Raw genomic sequence first — 22,250 nt, 5'->3', positions numbered from 1 at the left:
CTATATCTTCCATTTACTCAGAGACTTTCTGACAGCAAAAATATTCTTTTGGAATGAGAGATGACTTTATACAACCCAATAAACAGTATATAAAAAGTAAAACTTTGGATCTGCAATGACATATTTAACCAAAAATACTAATTTGGGGACTAACAAAAATACTTGTGATGGGGGAAAAAGGGTATTACTAGTAATGTCTTCAAATTTAGGTTAATGATATTGTGCTATCTGAATATTTTTCTCCAAATCCCTGTAAGTAACAGGAATGGCAAAGATTATGACAAGGAAAGTTATACCAATACTTTTCAGTCACACTAAGACAAGACTAAGTTTTTTTTTTTTTTTTTTTGAGACGGAGTCTGGCTCTGTCGCCCAGGCTGGAGTGCAGTGACCGGATCTCAGCTCACTGCAAAGTCCGCCTCCCGGGTTTATGCCATTCTCCTGCCTCAGCCTCCCCAGCAGCTGGGACTACAGGCGCCTGCCACCTCGCCCAGCTAGTTTTTTGTATTTTTTAGTAGAGGCGGGTTTCACCGTGTTATCCAGGATGGTCTCGATCTCCTGACCTCGTGATCCGCCCGTCTCGGCCTCCCAAAGTGCTGGGATTACAGGCTTGAGCCACCGCGCCCGGCAAGACTAAGTTTTAAGGCTCAATAATCCTCCCTTAACTCCAGTAAGAGGAACAAATCAAGGGACAGTGAGATGCTGAGAGTAACACTGGCTATCACAAAAAGTGTCCAGGACCAGGCTCTAGAAGTAGGGAAAAAGTACAAGCAAAGTGTTACCCCAATCACATTCCTCACCCTTCTCTTTTGTCTTAGTTTCAGTGTGTAAATGGAGAAAACACTGAGTCTGCACTCAAAGAAAATTGGCTGAGGGCCTGTAATCCCAGCACTTTGGGAAGCCGAGGCAGAAGGCTCTTTTGAGCTCAGGAGTTTGAGACCAGCCTGGGCAACACAGCAAGACTCTGTCTCTATTATTATTATTAATAATAGTAACAAATAAACAAATAGAATTAGCTGAATTCATGCACTAACACCACCTGAAGGAATCCTAAATGACTAAAAGCACAACTTACATTTCCTCTTTCAAAGAATCTGTCTAATAAAAACAATAGGCACAAAGGAGGATAATTATTTATTTATTTATTTATTTTTTGAGACGGAGTCTTGCTCTGTCGCCCGGCCTGGAGTGCCGTGGCCGGATCTCAGCTCACTGCAAGCTCCACCTCCCGGGTTTACGCCATTCTCCTGCCTCAGCCTCCCAAGTAGCTGGGACTACAGGCGCCCGCCACCTCGCCCGGCTAGTTTTTTGTATTTTTTAGTAGAGACGGGGTTTCACCGTGTTAGCCAGGATGGTCTCGATCTCCTGACCTCGTGATCCGCCCATCTCGGCCTCCCAAAGTGCTGGGATTACAGGCTTGAGCCACCGCGCCCGGCCGATAATTATTTTTTAACTGGGTAGAAATGGACAGAAAAACATTCACTTTTTATAATTTAAAAAAAACTCATATTTCATAATATTCTTTCTTTTTTAAGAGACAGGGTCTTGCTATGTTGCTGAGGCTAGTCTCGAACTCTTGCGCTCAAGCAATCGTCACACCTCAGCCTCCCAAATAGCTGGGACTACAGGTACGCACCACTGCACCCAGTCATTTCATAATCTTCTATGAATTTTTGTGTACCACCACTGAGAACATGAGTATTTTAAATAAGAGTAATTCTGCCTCCTGTGGAGCTTCTTTTCAGACAAATCCAATTTACACAGAATAATCCGAACCAAACATATGGGATAATATCACTGAACTGCACACTTTAAAAAAAGAAATCCAGGCTGGGTGCAGTGGCTCACGCCTGTAATCCCAGCACTTTGGGAGGCCGAGGTGGGGGGATCACCTAAGGTCAGGAGTTCAAGACTAGCCTGGCCAACATGGTGAAACCCCATCTCTACCAAAAACACAAAAATTAGCTGGGTGTGGTGGCGTGCACCTGTGATCCCAGCTTCTTGGGAGACTGAGGCAGGAGAATCACTTGAACCTGAGAGGAAGAGGTTGCACTGAGCTGAGATCACACTACTGCACTCTAGTCTGGATGACAGAGTGAGACTCTGCTTCAAAAAAAAAAAAAAAAATCCAAATGTTCTAGCAGACACAAATGTGAAACAGCCATGGAGCTTCCTTTCTTACCTCTTACAAGTAAATTTACACGCCATATTTTTTATTTTTATAGGTGGGGGTCTCACTCTGTTGCCCAAGCAGGAGTGCAGTGGCAGGATCACAGCTCACTGAAGCCTTGAACTCCTGGGCTCAGGCAATCCTCCTACCTCAGTCTGCTGAGTACCTGGGACTACAGGCACATGTCACCACACTCAGTTAAACCAATTATGTTTATGTGTAAATTCTGCTCAACACAAAAATCTCTGGATACTCTTTACTAGACTCCAATTCTTATGATCCTATCCTGAATGAGCTCAGGAGTTCGAGACCAGCCTGGGCAACATAGCAAGACCCTGTCTCTATTAAAAATAATAATTATTAAATAATTATTAATCATAGTAAGAGATTAAATGTACAGACTCTGGAGCCAAACTTCACGAGTTTGAATTCAAGCTCTGCTATTTCTTACCTATGTAACCTTGGGGAAGTCACTTATGACTTCCTCTTCAGGATCCTATCCTCTGATCTAGAAAAGATAATCAGTTTCTATGTCTGATATTCATTCTCTAGATTTAAGAGAACTATGCATAAGAACATCAATTTTCTTTGGGTTCTGGACTTTGGAAGAAATCATAGAATTTTAGATCCAGAAAAAAAAATCTCAGATCATCAGGGACAAAAATCAGCAACATTCTTGTTGCTGGGCATGGTGGCTCATGCCTGTAGGCCGATGCAGGCAATCACCTGAGGTCAGAAGTTCGAGACCAGCCAGGCCAACATGGTGAAACCCTGTCTCTACAAAAACTACAAAAATTAGTTGGGTGTGGTGGCACACGCCTGTAATCCCAGCTACTCAGGAAGATGAGGCACAAGAATCACTTGAACCTGGGAGACGAAGGCTGCGGTGAGCTGAGAGGGCGCCACTGCACTCCAGCCTGGGCGACAGAGTGAGACTCTCTCTCTCTCAAAAAAAAAAAAGGAACATTCTTGTGATTTTCACTTGAAGAAGTATGCATAAAATGTGTTTTCTTCATAATTTCAGCTCTAAAACAAGAAAAGCAGTAATACTCCAGACTTCCGTGATGCCTTAAAAAGACTTTGCAAACCCTTCAAGAGGCTTCAATTTCTTCTCAAAAGGAAAGTCACCAAACTGACTATGTTAAGGCAGCATAACTAGCTTTCACTCTACCCTCATCATTCTCCTTTTGAGAGGCTAGGTATCTAAGGGTCCCCAATTTGATACACCAGGTATATGCTTTCAGACAATTTCATTGAAAGTCAACTCTGAAATGGCATTTTTCACAAGCCCATGAAAATATCAAAGCCAAACACACACAAAAGGTAAGCATTCAGATTGGTCTTCTGAAACCCTAGGGAAAGTGATCCCTTCCGACATTTGCTCTTTTGAGATCTTCCTACAGCCATAATAGCCTGAGCTCCCAGAGCAAAACAGCAACATGCCTATTACAGACATGATAGGACTTATAAATCTACCCACATTCCTGCCTTCACAGAATAGTCTTCAAACTTTTCAATATCTTTTTAAAAATGCACTTAGAGGAGGCCAAGGCAGGTGGATCACTTGAGATCAGGAGTTTGAGACCAGCCTGAACAACATGGTGGAACCCTGTCTCTACTAAAAATACAAAAATGAGTCGTGTGTGGTGGCACATGCCTGTAATCCAAGCTATTCAGGAGGCCAAAGCAGGAGAATCACTTGAACCCAGGAGGCAGAGATTGCAGTGAGCAGAGATGGCACCACTGCACTCCAGCCTGGGCAACAGAATGACACTCCGTTTCAAAAAAAAAAAACCCCACCACACTCAGAGGCCGGGCGCAGTGGCTCATACCTATAATTCCAACACTTTGGGAGGTGGAGGCGGGCAGATCACTTGAGGTCAGGAGTTTGAGACCAGCCTGGTCAAATGCAGAAATCCTACCTCTACTAAAAGTAAAAAATTAGCTGGGCATGGTGGTGCTCACCTGTAGTCCCAGCTACACAGGAGGCTGAGGCAGGAGAATCACTTGAACCCAGGAGGCAGAGGTTGCAGTGAGACAAGATCATGCCACTGCACTCCAGCCTAGGTGACAGAGACCCTGTCTCAAAAAAATAACAATAATAAAATTAAACATAAAAATGCACTCAGGTTTTTCAAGATGAAAAGCATTCTGGGTGGGGCGCGGTGGCTCACACCTGTAATCCCAGTACTTTGGAAGGCCAAGGTGGGCGGATCACGAGGTCAGGAGATCGAGACTATCCTGGCTAACACGGTGAAACCCTGTCTCTACTAACAGTACAAAAAATTAGCCGGGTGTGGTGGCAGGCACCTGTAGTTCCAGCTACTCTGGATGCTGAGGCAGGAGAATGGCATGAACCCGGGAGGCGGAGCTTGCAGTGAGCCAAGATCACATCACTACACTCCAGACTGGGCGACAGAGCAAGACTCCATCTCAAAAAAAAAAAAAAGAAAAAAAGAAAAGCATTCTGGAGATGGATGGTGGTGATGGCTGCACAACAAGGTAAATGTACTTAATGCAACAGAAGTATACACTTAATGGTTAAAATGGTAAAATTTCTATTATGTTTATTTTACTAAGATTATTAAAATGCATTCAGTTCCATATTTTAGCACACAAATTTTTCAGTTTATAAACCATATTTATGCTTTTTGCTTCTTTTCCTCTTTATTCAGATTACCTGCTTTTTGGCCAACTGAGAAGCATGTAAACCTGAGCAAATCCTAAGCAGCAAGAAGAAAAAGAAGCTGTTTTTCTTTATTGATGGCATTCCCTGTTCAATTCAAAAAACAATCTGAAATTAGGAAAAGATAAACTGAACTCTTAAGATTTAACAACAACAACAAAAAAGATTAAGCAGTTTATCATTTTTATTATTGTGGGGATTTTTTGTTTGCTTCTAACTTAAGGCAAGAGAGAGAGAGAGAGAGAGAGAATGTGAGAGTATGTGAGGCAGGAGGATCACTTGAGCCCAGGAGTTCAAGTCCCGCCTAGACAACATAGCAAGACCTCATCTCCTTCAATCAACCAATCAATACAGATTTCTGGGCTCAACCCCCATAGATTCAGATTTACTAAGTATGAGGTATAGCTTGGGAATCTGTACGCTAATAAAGCTCCCCGGGAGACTCTGATGATCGGTCGTGTTTTAAAAAACCTGTCTTAATAAGTTTATTTTACAAAAAGAGTCCATTTTACCTTTCTACCAGTCTTCTATTCTCATTTTCGGTTTCTGCTTTTCTGTTTTTCGTTTTGAGATGCAGTCTCGCTCTGTTGCCCAGGCTGGAATGCAGTGGTGCAATCTCGGCTCACTGCAATCTCCGCTTCCTGGGTTCAAGCAATTCTCTGCCTCAGGCTCCCAAGTAGCTGGGATTGCAGGCGCCAGCCACCACACCCAGCTAATTTTTGTATTTTTAGTAGAGATGGGGTTTCACCATGTTGACCAGGCTAGTCTTGAACTCCAGATCTCGTGATCCACCCGCCTCAGCCTCCCAAAGTGCTGTGATTACAGGCGTGACCTGTCACGCCCAGCCCAATTTCCGCTTTTCAATAAGCAACAAATGGCCTACTGCAAGCCTAACACTGTTCTAAAGGTTAACATGCCTTATCTTCTCTAACCATCACAACACTGTGAGACAGCAAAATAATATTACTCCCATTTTACAGACGAGGAAACTGAAGTCTAGAGAAGTTACTTAACAAAATTACTCAACCAGCAACTAGTATAGCCAGAATTCAAAGTCACACTTGTAAGTCTCCAAAGCCCACCTCTCCTGGAACATGAACAATGACTCAAATGGCTGAATTTTTAGCCTTGCTTCTGATACATTTTAGACAGTTATCTGAACATCATCTGTTTCCTCAGCTGTAAACATGGCTAATAATAATATCTATCTATCCTACTTAGCTCAAGACTTTTGAGAGAATCAAGATGTGAAACTGCTTTCAAAGTCATGAAAAATTACTGAAAAACAAAAAACACGCTATTAATGGTGGAATTAGAGAGGACTGAGAAACAATCTGGCATAGTAAAAGGTTAAATGCACAGACTCTGCAGCCAAGCTTCAGGGTCTGAATCCAAGCTCTAGTATTTCCTAGCTATGTAACCTTGGGGAAGTTACTTAATTTTTCTGTGCAATGGTTTCCGCATCTGCAAAATGCAGATAAAAAAACTGATTGCAGAATTTTTTGCAGATTTTTATAAGGATTAAATGAATTAATGCATGCAAAATGCTTAGAATAGTGTTTGCCACATAGTAAGCACTCAATAAGTGCTGGATGTTAGAATCCTATACAATTTTTTAAAGAAAGCATCACATTAAAAAAAAAAAAAGTTCAAATACTTAGTGACAACACAAAAGGACACTAGAAGGTGGTGGCATTTTCCTCCCTTATAGAAATCAGGGCAAATCTCGCCAATTTTGAAAGAAAACATTCTGGGTAGTTTCAATTTTCAACTACAATTATGTTGCTTCCAAAATGCTTCATTTGTGCAAATAGTTAAGATCACTCACTGTAAAGTTGTATCTACTTTTTCATCTTTTAACTGAAAAATATCTCTTTGATTTTTAAGTTCTGGGATACATGTGCAGGACCTGTAGGTTTGTTACATAGGTAAACATGTGTCATGATGGTTTGCTATACCTATCAACCCATCACCTAGGTATTAAGCCACATATGCATTAGCTATTTATCCCGATGCTCTGCCTCACCCCGCTGTGCTCCCTCTCCACAGGCCCCAGTGTGTGTTATTCCCCTTCCTGTGTCCATGTGTTCTCACTGTTCAGCTCCCACTTATAAATGAGAACATGTGGTGTTTGGTTTTCTGTTCCTGTGTTAGTCTGCTGAGGATAATGGCTTCCAGTTCCATCCATGTCCCTGCAAAGGATACGATATAGTTCCTTTTTATGGCTGCACAATATTCCATGGAGTGTATGTACCACATTTTCTTTATCCGGTCTATCATTGACGGGCATTTGAGAGTTGATGTAACTCAAATGTAACCCAAAACTATAAAAACCCTAGAAGAAAATCTAGGCAATGCCATTAAGGACATTAGCATAGGCAAAAATTTCATGATCAAAAGCAATCGCAACAAAAGCAAGCATTGACAAATGGGATCTAATGAACTAAAGAGCTTCTGTAAGGCAAAAGAAACTACCATCAGAGTGAACAGACAAACTATAAAATGCGAGAAAGTTTTTGCAATCTATCCATTTGACAAAGATCTAATATCCAGAATCTGCAAGGAACTTAAACAAAATTACAAGAAAAAAAAAACCCCATTAAAAAGTGGGCAAAGGACATGAACAGATACTTCTCAAAAGAAGTCATGTATGCAGCCAACAAACATGAAAAAAAGCTCCACATCACTGATCATTAGAGAAATGCAAATCAAAACCACAATGAGAAACCATTCACACCAGTCAGAATGGCGATTATTAAAAAGTCAAGAAACAACAGATGCTGACAAGGCTGTGGAGAAACAGGAACGCTTCTACACTGTTGGTGAGAATGTAAATTAGTTCAACCATTGTAGAAGACAGTGTGGTGATTCCTCAAAGACCTAGAACCAGAAATACCATTTGACCCAGCAATCCCATTACCTGAAGGAATATAAATCATTCTATTATAAAAATACCTGCACATGTATGTTCACTGGAGCACTATTCACAACAGCAAAGACATGGAAACAATCCAAATGCTCTCATTGATTTTTAATGTATTTTTGTTATAGTAATATCACAATTTCTTATCAGGTTTTAGGTAGTAACTTTCCTTTGCTTCAAATAGCCTCCTACAGCATTTGACTTCTAATTCAAAAGCTAACCGAGTAGCTTCCAAAAGGAAAATCATAACAATGAGCTGGATCAAAAGAGTGTGTAATGTGTCAAAAGGAAACTACACTATTCCTAAATGAGTTATTTACTAATAACAAAGAGGAAGTGCTATGGTAATAATTCTCACCAAAAAAATATAATTTAATGATGCTCTTAATGATGCTCTAAGCAACTCTCACACCATATTAGTTTATGGTCAGTCTGCAGTTGCAGATAGAGTCTGAAACAAAGTTGGCAATTGACTAAGAAATCTCAGCTGGTAGTCATGTTAAATTTCCAATATACTGCAGGAAATGTTGCCAGTGATTCAACAGGTGACACCCCTTCCCTTTTTCTTTTTTCTGAGTTACAACAAACTGAAACAAAATTGCCCCAGAAGTTCTGTTACCAACTAAAAGAATTAAACATAAAAATTCCACTGCAATGTTTCAAAAAATAAAACATTGAATCTGAACAGACAGGAAATATTGTTTCCATCAACATTTATATACCACCTCTAAAGCATATTAACAGAATAGCCCAATGAGTATTTCTATATAGTCCTCATATCTTCAACATTCTAATTATCCTAAGTTTACATTCGAAAGGTTAATTATAAATTTCAATACATTATAACAAGTACATGGAACTCAACCCACAAAAATATAAAGAAAAATTAATTTTGGATGCATTGGATATTGTGAAAATTGATTATATACATTGGAATTATCTTGTCATACCCAATTAAATCAGAGTCACGAGACCAGGGGGGAAGAAAAGGAAAAGAAAAACACTTAGGGAACAAGCACCTGCCCAGGGATTATCTGGCAAGCCAGCTGCTGAAATGACCTGTTATAACCTTAAGATCAGTTTTACCTAGTAGCTGCAGAAATGAACTGCTGTAACTCTAAGACTAGTTTTACCTTCCACAGTCACTCACAAATCAGAGCATGCCAGCTCCCAAAAACTTCGCTAGTGCCAATGCATTTTCTTTCAAAACAACGCATAACATTTCTCTAATAAAAACCTCAATCTTTTCTTTGTTCTTTGGACATACCAAAGACCAATGCAGTCTGTGTGTATGCCCAAATTACAATTCTGTTGTCTCAAATAAAACGTGTTGTTCAGAGATTCATCTCTATATTTGATTTCTGTTGATAATATCCAACTATATTTTACTCTAATACACTATTTTAGAGACCAGTTATAACATCTTGCTCATGATAAACATCTGAAACTAGTTCAATTAGTAAACATCTATCTCTGTCAAACCGGCATTTTTACAATACATCTGTGCAACTCAGTGTTGAGAGGGGATTTACCAAACATACCTCTCTGGCAATGTTACTCAAAGCTTCATCTTCTGCAGAAAATCGGTCTTTCACAGGTGTTCTTTTCCTCCCAGAACCAGGAGTCCCCATCTTGTGTTCTTAACAGTCTTTTAACTTTGAAAGTGATTTAACTGTGTTTTCAGCCCTGAAGTAAACAAAAACATAATAATTTATTTCTTTCTGTGCAATTTTCATGTTCATTTATACATTCACTTTTAACAGAGAAATTGTATTTCTTCCTAGAGAAATCAGTCACCAAATACCTCTTCCCACTACCAAATTATTCCAATAAATTTTAGAATATTTAATTTTATACTAATTACTAAACCTCCCAGCTCTTTTCACTATGCTACCCACGGCAACCTGTGAGAGTGTATTATAATATTAGCCTCAGAAAGTTGCCATCAGCGGAAATTCTACTTAACCACTTAAAATTACTATAGCTGGGCAGCCTGGCCAACATGGTGAAACCCTGTCTCTACTAAAAATACAAAAATTAGCCGAGCAGGGTGGCACACGTCTGTAATCTCAGCCACCCGAGAGGCTGAGGCAGGAAAATCACTAGAACCCAGGAGGCAGAGGTTGTAGTGAGCCAAGATTGTGCCACTCCAGCTTGGGAGACAGAGCGAGACTCTGTCTCAAAATAAATAAATAAATAAATAAATTACTATAGTTATTTCTAAAACCAATTTCCATACCAGAATGAAAAACATTTCAGAAGTTATTCAGCCTAAACTTTTAGAAGATGTTCAAGTGGTTTTACTACTAAGCCTTATAGTTACAAAACTAACTTTGCTTTTTAGTGTAATTTAAGAAAAATTCCAATTAAACCACAACAACGCCAGGCACAGTGGCTCTCACCTGTAATTCCAGCACTTGGGGAGGCTGAGGCGGGCCGGTCAGTTGAGGCCAGGAGTTCGAGATCAGCCTGGCCAACATGGTAAAACCCCCATCTCTACTAAATATACAAACATTAGCCAGGCGTGGTAGCGCATGCCTATAATCCCAACCACTCCGGTGGCTGAGGCACAAGAATCACCTAAACCCAGGAGGCGGAGGTTGTAGTGAGCCAAGATCATGTCACTGGACTCCAGCCTGGGTGGCAGAGAGAGACTCCATATCAAAAAACAAAAAAACAAAAAACAAACGGACAAAAAAAAACCAACCACCATATAAAAGAAAAAAATGAAGGTTTATTATTCTGTAATTAACGATAACCAACACTGTCCATATAACAAATACCTGAGTGTCTGTTGTTACCAGGTACTACAGGAGGTGCTAAAGGTACAGTGATGAACAAAACTGATGTAGTCAAATGATTAAGAACATACCGTCAGGCGCGGTGGCTCATGCATGTAATCCCAGCACTTTGGAAGGCCAAAGTAGGCGGATCACCTGAGGTCAGGAGTTCAAGACTAGCCTGACCAACATGGTGAAACCCCATCTCTACTAAAAATACAAAATTAGCGGGACATGGTGGCACATGCCTGTAATCCCAGCTACTTGGGAAGCTGAGGCAGAAGAATCACTTGAACCCAGGAGACAGAAGTTGCAGTGAGCCGAGGTTGCACCCCTGCACTTCAGCCTGGGCAACAAGAAGGAAACTCCTTCTCAAAATATAAAAAAAACATGTATCTATGAACCTGTTACTATTACTTATTAGACTTATTTTAACAAAAGGGAGAAGAAAAACCCATCCGCCAGGATTAAATAATAAGGATGAAAAAGACCATCTAACCTTTCTAACACATGGTATTTGAGATTAAAGATTACCATGAAAGAATGCAAGCCAAATTTCATGACTTGTTTTCTTCTATACACATTGCTAACAAGTATAGCTCATTTAGCTAAATATTCCATAACTTAAAAAAATTTTGACTTCCTTTAACAAAATAAACCAGCAAAATTTCATTACAGTATGAATCACAAAGGAATTCTCAAGTAAGTCTGTCCTCACAGAATTGGCTATATTGAAATTCCAAATGACTTTAATGTACTGGAATTTACTTGATTCAGGCTAAATAAAGCAGAACTACTCCACCAAAAAGTTTTCTCCAATAAAGATTCAGGATATTCCCAACTTATCTGACACCATTTCTCATTCATCAGAGCTAACTTATTATTCTGTCCACCAGAATAAAGACTGATGATGGTTTATTACTTTTATTTCACTAGAGAAGATATATCTGGATATGATTATTAAGAACTCATTTAAAAATGGAAACACCAGCTGGGTGTGGTGGCTCACGCCTGTAATACCAACACTTTGGGAGGCCAAGGTGGGCAAATCACAGGAGATCAGGAGTTCGAGACTAGTCTGGCCAACATGGCAAAACCCCATCTCTACTAAAAATACAAAAACTAGCCGGGTGAGATGGCGCATGTCTGTAATTCCAGCTACTTGGGAGGCTGAGAGAGGAGAATCGCTCGAACCCAGGAGGTGGAGGTACAGTGAACCGAGATCATACCACTGCACTCCAGCCTGGGCAACAGAGTGAGACTCCGTCTCAAAAAAAAAAAAAAAAAAAAAAAAGGAAACACGAAAAAATGTACTTCTTAATGTAGCAGCTGATATATCCCAGACACAAATCAGAACAACTCCTGAAAAGGACAGAAAAGTTTTCTCAGGGGTCTCCAATCATCTTCAGCATAATTTTGAAGATTATACACTTAACTAATAGTAATAGTGTATATATTGCTGGTGGGAATGTAAACTAGTACAACCACTATGGAAAACCAATATGAAGATTTCTTTTTTTTGAGATTGGAGTCTCGCTCTGTCGCTCAGGCTGGAGTGCAATGGTGCAATCTCGGCTCACTGCAATCTCCGCCTCCCAGGTTCAAGCAATTCTCCTGCCTCAGCTTTCCAAGTAGCTGGAACTATAGGCTTACGCCACCATGCCCAGCTAATTTATGTATTTTTGGTAGACACAGGGTTTCGCCATGTTGGCCAGGCTGGTCTCGAACTCCTGACCTCAGGTGATCTGCCTGTGTTGGCCTCCCAAAGTGCTGGGATTACAGACGTGAGCCACCAGGCATGACCCGAAGATTTCTTAAAGAACTAAAAGTAGAACTACATTTGATCCAGCAATCCCACTACTAGGTCTCTATCCAAGGAAAAGAAGTTATTATATGAAAAAGACACATGCACACACATGTTCATAGCAAAACAATTCACAACTGCAAAGATACGGAAAAAACCCAAGTGCTCATCAACCAACGAGCAGATAAAGAAAATGTGGTATCTACACACCATGTAATACTATTCAGCCATAAAAAGGAATGAAATAATGTCTCTTGCAGCAACTCGGATGGAGCTGGAGGCCATTACTCTAAGTGAAGTAACTCAGGAATGGAAAACCAAATATCATATGATCTCACTTATAATTGGGAGCTAAAATATACAGTCACAAAGGCATAAAAATGATATAATAGACTTTGGGGACTTGGTGATGGGGGCAAGGGCAGGGGGGTAAGGAATAAAATACTACATATTGGGTACAGTATAAACTGCTTGGGTGATAGGTGCACTAAAATCTCAGAAATCACCACTAAAGAACTTACCCACGTAACCAAAAACCATCTGTACCCCAAAAACTATTGAAATTTTTTTTTTTTTGAAACGGAGTCTCGCTCTTTCTTGCCCAGGCTGGAGTTCAATGACACGATCTTGGCTCACTGCAGCCTTTGCGTCACGGGTTCAAATGATTCTCCTGTCTCAGCCTCCCGAGTAGCTGAGACTACATGTGTGTGCCATTATACCTGGCTAATTTTGTAATTTTAGTAGAGATGGAGTTTCACCATGTTGGCCAGGCTGGTCTCGAACTCCTGACCTCAGGTGATCCACCTGCCTCAGCCTTCCAAGGTGCTAGGATTACAGGCATGAGTCACATGACCAGCCGAAATAAAATTTAAAAAAAAAATGGTAATGGTGTATACAAATATTAGCCACCTACTAAAAAAGAGCAACATGCAACACAATGTTCCTTTTCAGACTACAGTGACAATTTAGTGAACGCACTGTGGTATCATCCAATATTTCTCCATCAGTCAGCTTTCCAAGGACACAATGAAAGATATTTCACAGAAACAGGAGAAAAAATGTAAGCATTTTCTAATTTCAGACACATAAAAATAATCAGAGAATAAAAATAGATTTGGCTAGAAGTATATCAATAGTTTAAGAGTGGTTTTGTTAGGAAGATAGCATTATGGATGCATTTTTTTCTTAATTCTCTAAAATTTCAATAGCATTGAGGAAAAAGAGATGCATTTTAAAACCAGACATGGTAGCTCACGTCTAATAATCGCAGCAACTTTGGGAGGCTGAGTCAGGAGAACTGCTTGAGCATAGGAGTTTGAGACCAGCCTGGGCAACATGGCAAAACCCTGTCTCTACAAAAATTAAAAAAAAAATTAGCCAGGCATGTTGGCATGTGCCTGTAATTCTAGCTACTTGGGAGGCTGAGGTGTGAGAACTGACTGAGCCTGGGAGGTCGAGGCTGCAGTGAGCCATGATCACTGCACTCCAGCCTGGGTGACAGAGTGAGACCCTATCTTAAAAAATAAATAAATAAAAATAAAAACATTCCAATCTAAGGCGCAAAAAATAAACTAGCCCCCAAATGGATCACATCCAAATTAAACATAATATGCTATACTACTGAGACACCAATCTGAAACCACTGCTGGTAGCATTCTTTTGAATGTACTTCTTTCTTTTCTTTCTCCTCTATCCCCATGATCCATTTTCTTTCTTTCTCAACTAACAATGCCTAAGCCTTACACCTGCCAGAGTACTCCTGGACCACAGATTTATATAAAAAATTCTTTCTTAAAATTCCTTCCAAACAAAATGGTTTCAACAAGCTCCAGAATAGGCAGCACTGAGAAAGAGATGACAGGAAAAAGCAGCATAGGGTAAGCAGGAAATAGGAACAACTTCCTATCTTCCTTATCCTTCTTATCATATCTACAGAGAGCACCTAGGTGTTTATATGACTGATTGGCCAGGTCTGGTTGCCTTTTTCAGTTCACATAATGCAGATCAAGAACGACCTAGCTCAAAGGATAACCTAGTATTTTTAAAAGAACTGTATTATTTGTACCCTGCAGGCAGATTTCCTTACCAATATTAGAAAAATGACGACACTGGGCAACGCGGTGAAATCCTGTCTCTACAAAAAAAAAAAAAAAAATTATCCAGACAAGTTGACGAACACCTGTAGTCCCAGCTACATGGGAGGCTGAGGTGGGAGGACTATGTGAGCCAAGGGAGGTCAAGGTTACGGTGAGCCGTGATAGTACCACTGCACTCCAGCCTGGATGACAGAGGCAGACCCTGTCTCAAAAAAAGAAAAGAAAAAAAAAAAGGAAAAAGGAAAGGTTTTTCAGTTCTCATGCAATCTATTTTCTAGTAACTCCAGGTCATTCTTTATCAGTGATGGAGGAAACCTTGAAAGAAATAAGATTCCTAACATAGCCAGTGGGAAATCTTTCAACAAAATGACAAAACTGAGAATGTAGACTCAAAGGAAACCTTAAATAGATTATTTTGTTTCTGATTCTAAAGGACTTGCTGTAAATTTCTACCCCAAAGTTTCCTCAAGAACACTTTTCTTCAGGAGCACATTAACTCCTTCGAGTGTTTCCTTGGTGGTATCAAACAACTGAAAGAGCTAAACCTTTTCCTCAATTGATAAGAACAAAACTGCCTGTATTTTTGTCAAGTCCTTTACCCACACAGTGTCAAGTTGATTTTCCCCAGATGGTTTTGTCAAAAAGCATTTGTCTACTTAAGGAAAAGAAGGAAAGTATCTTCAGGATCTTGTGGAATATAAAGCTTCCAAAACAGGCAGATATTTCAATAAGGCTTTCTCTTCTCCAATGAGCTTCTCATATAATACACATCTGAAACAACAGGCATTTTGCCACAGTAAAAGTGGCACTTCAATCATGATATTGTCCACTTTTGTAAGAACAGAATGTGCATGTAGCACCAGTATGTCACATTCTAAATATAGGACACTTCGAAAGTTCTGTGCCTAATCTGGATCCTGATAGATAGCTCCTTTATATCTAAGTATTGCATCATGGAGAATTCAAAATACTGTCCTATATGTCTTTGCATCACAGCTGCCATTACTGTGAACGCTAGTCTGCACAAGAAAACATTTTGTAGTTATTCATAAACAAATCCCAGTACATGGAATTGTCCCTGAACTAAAGACTTAGTGTGATTGCAGTTGTTGCCACTTGACAAAACCTAAAATGAGAAGATTCAAGTTCAACTGATTGCACTACCACTTGCTGTGTTACCCTCCCCACTTTCTACGCCTTCATCTCTTTATTAGTTTCATCAATATAACATGGTTAATGTGAGGCTCAAATGAATGAAGAAAAATCCAAGCATTTAACAAACTATAAAGCACTCCAAAAATATTTAAAGCATTCTGAATTAACTACCTGTTTTGCATATTTAGCTTGTGAAATTGACCAAAAAAAAGCAATCCTGGCCTTTCTTCATAATTTCATACTTTTAACCAAACAAAAATATCCTTGATTTCCTCCAGCATGCACTGTCTAATAGCATTAAACCATGCTAAGAGTTTCTGTTAAAGTACAGAACAATTTGGAAAAAATAAATGCCTTAACTATAATCATTTTGCTGTCTAGCACATGTATATAATAAAAACAAAAAAGGAGAAATTCTTAAGGAACTTTGTATCAAAGTTTATTTTTAAAACTCTAAATGAATAACCAAGTTTTGGGAGTGCAGCCTTATAATGGTTCTGCTAGTCCTCTTAGAACACAAGTGACTTGAAATAGAAGATAGAGATCATTAAACGTTGTATTTAAAATATTTGCTTATTGTTCTATGTAAATTTTACCTCAAAAGAAAAAAGTCCTCTATACAAATATTAAACTCTAGGCAATCATGCACATGCTAAAATATTTAGGGTTGAAGTGTACTGAGATCTGCTACTTCAAACTGCAACAATAAAAGATTAAATGACGGAATCCAGATGGTAGGTACATTAGTGTTCACAGCACAACTCTTTCAATTTTTCTGTATGTTTAAAAAAAATTGTTTTTTGAGACAGGGTCTCCCACTCTGTCTCCCAGGCTGGAGTGCAATGCTTCGATCTCGGCTCACTGCAACCTCTGCCTCCCAGGCTCAGGCGATTCTCTTGCCTCAGTCTCCCAAGTACCTGGGACTACAGGCGCGCACCATTGCACTTGGCTAATTTTTGTATTTTTGGTAGACACAGGGTTTCGCCATGTTGGCCAGGCTCATCTTGAACTCCTGGGCTCAAGTGATCCACCTGCCTCAGCCTCCCAAAGTGCTAGGATTACAGGCTAAAGCCACCGTGCTCAGGCTATGTTTAAAATTTTTTATCATCGTCCAAGCATAGTGGCTCACTCCTGTAATCCCAGCACTTTGCGAGGCCAAGGCAGGGAAATTGCTTCAGCCCAGGAGTTTGACACCAGCCTGGAAAGCAACGTGAAACTCTGTCTCTAATAAAAAATTTTTTAATTTTTTATAATAAAATGTTGGGGAAAGAGTAACTGCTTAAGAAGTGTGGATGACTAGGTGAAAAAAAAGGCATGGGAATTAGGAATTGCAATTAAAAATCTTGAGTGAAAAAGAAAAGGAAGGCAGGGGTAATCACAGCACTGAAGAACACCCAATAGTTACATGGACATTAAAAATAAAGATTATGTGGGGTGTGGTGGCTCACGCCCGTAATCTCAGCACTCTGAGAGGCCAAGGCAGGCAGATCACCTGAGGTCGGGAGTTCAAGACCAGCCTGACCAACATGGAAAAACCCAGTCTCTACTAAAAATACAAAATTGGCCAGGCATGGTGGCACCTGCCTGTAATCCCAGCTATTGGGAGGCTGAGGCAGGAGAATTGCTGGAATCGGGGAGGCAGAGATTGCAGTGAGCCAAGATCGCGCCATTGGACTCCAGCCTGGGCAACAAGAGTGAAACCCTGTCTCAAAACAAACAAACAAACAAACAAAATAAAGATTATGGCAGGGCACTGTGGCTCATGCCTGTAATCCCAGTACTTTGGGAGGCTGAGGCAGGTGGACCACTTGAGCCCAGGGGTTCAAGACCAGCCTGGGCAACATGGTGAAATCCTGTCTCTACAAAAAACACAAAAATTAACCAGGCGTGATGGCACACACCTGTAGTCCCACCTATTTGGAAGGCTGAGGTGGAAGGATTGCTTGAAGCCAGGAGGTAGAGGATGCAGTACACCTTGATCACACCACTGCAATCCAGCATGGACGACAGCGTGAGACCTTGTCTCGAAAAAGTAAGACAAAATAAAGATTACGGGCAGGCAGAAAATGGCTCCAACCAGAAGAGGAAACAAGGAAAGGAAAGGGAGAGGAAGACAATGAGGAGAGCGGGGAGAGAGGGGGGAAAAGAAGAGGGAGGGAGGGATTACAGTTAAAGACATCAATCCTGCAAATATCTAAATGAGATCGTTACATTAAAATGAATAAATCATTAGCTGAACCTACAGAAAGAATATAGAAGGTATATTCAGAAATTGAGGCAAAGTAAAAAATGAAAAAAACATATACAGGCAAAACTGGAAAACTTGGCAAAACAAGGAAAGGCAAATGCTAAACACAAACTAAATGTCAGAAGAACATTAGAAACTATAATGGTTCACTTAAACTCATACTTTATAAAGAATAATGCTTACAAAGGATGAGAACCTACATAATCATTCCTCCTACTTTTATAGTCAGTTGTCGTAAGAATTACCAAAGATATCTTTAAAGTCTCATATTTTGACTACCCACTATCCTCATATCTCCAACGCAACTGATTATCTTTCCATTTCCTCTCTTCATACGATAACATGCCAGCGGTTGCATTTCTTTACTTGGTAAATTTATGTTCATTTAATGTTCATTTATAGAATAAATGGGCTATATGTTGGACATAAATCTTTATACTATTTCATCAACTGTGCAGAACCCAAATTAGGAAGATAGACTAAACAACAATTCACTTATCTGTATTTTCTGAGAAGCAAACCACTTTCTAGTACCATTCAAATAGCTTCCTTTCTTGATACCTTTTAAAGTATCTCAGAGATGCATGGACATACAATCAGAGGATAAAAGAAAGGAAGACCGACAATTATATATTGCTGAGAGTAGGAAAGACTTAAAAGTGTGAAACAGGTCAGGCAGTGGTGGCTCACGCCTGTAATCCCAGCACTTTGGGAGGTCGAGGCAGGGGGATCGCTTGAGGTCAGGAGTTTTGAGACCAGCCTAGCCAGCATGGTGGAACCCCATCCCTACTAAAAATACAAAAGTTAGCCAGGCATGGTGGTGCATGCCTGTAATCCCAATTACTCGGGAGGCTGAGGCAGGAGAATTGCTTGATCCTGGGAGGCAGAGGTTGCAATGAGCCAAGGTCGTATCACTGCACCCCAGCCTGGGCAACAGAGCAAGACCCCACATCAAAAAAAAAAAAAAAAGCATGAAATAAAGCAGAAAACAGGAAAGGACTAGAAGTATTAGAAAGAAAAATATAAGCCCAGGTAGCAAAGAACCAAAGAATCAAGATGAAACAAAAAATAAGAGAAATGGGAACACATGTAAGAAGGATATAATTTTTCAATATTAAAAAAAATGCAATCAATATGAAGGAGGCTCTAAAGCTAGAAATTTTCATAAAATAAAACCTATCACATACCTTTAATTTTTCCCTTTTCAACAAATATCTACTGAGAATTTGCAAGACACTATTTATATAGCACTGTCACTGCCTTGTAAGTAGGCAAAAGAGAACACTGGGAAAATAAAAGTGGTAAAGAGATCAGAGAGAAGGTTCTCTGAAGCACAAAAGTTTTTATTTTGAAGAAGTCCAATTTATCCATTTTTTTCTTTTGTTGCTTCTTTTGATGTCATATCCAAGAAACCTACCTCAAGGCCATGAAGATTTATTTTTACATTTTCTTCTAAGAGTTTTACAGTTTTATCTCTTACATTTAAGTCTATGATCCATTTTCAGTTCATTTTCGTGTATGGTATGAGGCAGGGATCCAACTTCACACTTTTGCACATGGATATCTATTTGTCCCAGCATCATTTGTTAAAAAGACCATTCTTTCTCCCATTGAATTATCTTGCCACCCTTGTCAAAAATCAACTGACCATAAAAGGGTTTATTTCCGGATACTTAATTCTATTTCACTGAGCTAAATGGCTATCCTATGCCAGTGTCACACCATCTTGATTAACATAGCTTTGAGGTAAATTTTTTAATTGGGAAAAGTGAGTCCTCCAAATTTTTTGTTCTTCCTTTAACACTATTTGGGTATTCTAGGGCCCTTGCATTCCCATATAAATTTTAGAATGAGTTTGTTACTTTCTCTTTTTTGTTTTCGTTGACACAGAGTCTCGCTATCAGCCAGGCTGGAGTGCAGTGGCACGATCTCGGCTCATTGTAACCTCCTTCTCCCCAACTCAAGCAATTCTCCTGTCTCAGCCTCCTGAATATCTGGGATTACAGGCATGTGCCACCACACCTAGCTAATTTTTGTATTTTTAATAGAGATGGGGTTTCACCATGTTGGCCGGGCTGTTCTCAAACTCCTGACATCAGGTGATCCACCTGTCTCCGCCTCCCAAAGTACTGGGATTACAGGCATGAGCCACTGTACCAAGCCTGAGTTTCTCAATTTCTGGGGAAAAAAAAAAAAAGGTAAAGAAAAAAAGGAGGAAAAAAAGGCAGCTGGGGTTTTGATACAAAAATTAGCCAGGTATAGTGACTCACACCTGTAGTGCCAGCTACTTGCAGGGCTGAGGCAGGAGGACTGCTTGAGCCCAATGAGTAAGCCCTAGGCAAAACAAAACAAAACAAAATCACTTAAAAGTCTTTATATTAAGTAGTTAGACCTCCAGGTCCCCCTTTCCATTGCTAGACTACTACCTCAGCTTCAACGTCATCTCCTATTCCCCAGGATACCAGAAGTTCTAGAAGACAAAGGAGCTCTGGGGAAGGGAAGGGTGAGCAATGGGAATAGGAATGGAGTAGGAAGTGTGGGCTTAGGTGAAAGTATGCATTTTGAAATGTGGGACTGCTTCGGCCACCTTTAAATCACCCACCCTGCTACCAAAATATATATCGCTCTTCGAAGGAGGTCAACATTGACCAACCCCACCTACTTTCAAACCAAGAAGTCTGTGAAAACCCCCTAACGCAAAAGAATAACTTCGTGAGAATAAACTACACAGGGAGAAGAAAACTTCAAAAATAACCATCATTAATATCTTCAGAAAACTAAGACAAATTATAGCCATGAAATAAGAACAAAAGGCTATTAAAATATTCAGAGAATAGGGTCGGGCACAGTATCTCAAGCCTGTAATCCCAACACTTTGGGAGGCCGAGGCAGGCGGATCACCTGAGGTCAGGAGTTCGAGACTAGCCTGACCAACATGGTGAAACCCCATCTCCACTAAAAATACAAAATTAGCTGGGCATGGTGGTACACGCCTGTAATCCTAGCTACTCAGGAGGCTGAGGCAGGAGAATCACTTTAACCCAGGAGGCAGAGGTTGCAGTGAGCCGAGATCATGACATTGCACTAAAGCCTGGGCAACAAGAGCAAAACTCTGCCTCAAAAAAAAGAAATTCAGAGAATACAAGATCTTGCAAATTAAAACATGATAGCAGAAATTAAAAACATAATAGAAATCAGCAATTCCACTCTTAGGTACATACTCAAGAGAATTGAAAACTTATGTCCACACAAAAACTTGTAACTGAATATTCACAGTAGCATTATTCCTAACAGCCAAAAGTGAAAACAATCCCAATGTCCATCAGCTGATGAATAGATAAGCAAATGTTGCATATCCATACAATGGAATATCATGCAGCCATAAAAACAAATATATTGGGCCTGGCATGATGACTCATGCCTGTAATCCCAGCACTTTGGGAGGCCAAAGCAGGGGGATCATTTGAGGTCAAGAGTTGGAGACCAGCCTGGTCAACATGGTGAAACCCCACCTGAAAAAAAAAAAAAAAAAAAGATCAGCCAGGCGTGGTGGGACGCATCTGTAATCCCAGCTACTCGGGTGGCTGAGGCATGAGAATCGCTTGAACCCAGGAGGCAGAGGTTACAGTGAGCCAAGATCGCATCACTACACTCCCTCCAGCCTGGGCAACAGAGCAAGACTGTCTCAAGAAAGAAAAAAACAAAACAAAAAAAAGGAATAAAGTATTGACTCGTGCTACATACAACAAGGGTAAATCCTGAAAACATGAGAAGTGATAAAAGCCAGACACAAAAACTACATATTGAATAACTTCATTTATGTAAAATGTCCAGAACAGGTAAATCCATAAGGACAGAAAGTATAATAGACTAGTGCTTTCCACAGTCTCGGGTAAAGAGGAAATGGAGAAGACTGCTATGGTATGAAGTTTCTTTGTGGGGGTAATGAAAACCTTCTGGAATTAGTGCTGATGGCTGCACAACTTTGTGACTACACTAAAAAACCACTGAAAAGGTCACTACTTTAAAGGGGTAAATTTTATGATACATGAATAGTACCTCAATAAAAAAATTAGTTTTAGAAAACTCGGGAAATAAAGTTCAGGAAGTCTGACAGAAAACAGGAAAAAAAAAAAAAGAGAGAGAGAGGTAGAAAATAAGAAAAATATATAAGGTTAAAGTATCAGTCCAGAGGGACCAACGTTCAACTAACTAGAGAAAGAGAAAACAGGCTGGGTGTGGTGGTTCATGTCTGTAATCCCAACATTTTGGGAGGCCAAGGCGGGCGGATCCCTTGAGCTCAGGAGTTCGAGCCTGGGCAACATGGCAAAACCTCCTCTCATCTCTATCAAAAACTACAAATATTAGCTAGGCGTGGTGGGGACTGA

General features: G+C 40.1%; 1 protein-coding gene across 4 annotated transcripts in view; it reads right to left on the bottom strand.

Moving 5' to 3' along the window:
• Nucleotides 1-22,250, bottom strand: part of LRRFIP2 (leucine rich repeat (in FLII) interacting protein 2) — a 130,660-nt gene that overhangs the window by 93,815 nt on the left and 14,595 nt on the right. For all 4 annotated transcript variants that reach the window (XM_011953344.1, XM_011953345.1, XM_011953343.1 and 1 more), the window contains exon 3: nt 9,321-9,465. In XM_011953344.1, the coding sequence (XP_011808734.1) occupies nt 9,321-9,410 (90 nt within the window). In that variant the 5' untranslated portion in view covers nt 9,411-9,465. The remainder of the gene's footprint in view (nt 1-9,320; nt 9,466-22,250) is intronic.

This window comes from Colobus angolensis, unplaced genomic scaffold, assembly GCF_000951035.1.
Source record: "Colobus angolensis palliatus isolate OR3802 unplaced genomic scaffold, Cang.pa_1.0 Scaffold36, whole genome shotgun sequence".
Taxonomy (NCBI): domain Eukaryota; kingdom Metazoa; phylum Chordata; class Mammalia; order Primates; family Cercopithecidae; genus Colobus; species Colobus angolensis.
Note: the sequence above shows the minus strand (reverse complement) of the source record. Positions and strands in the feature narration are given on the sequence as shown.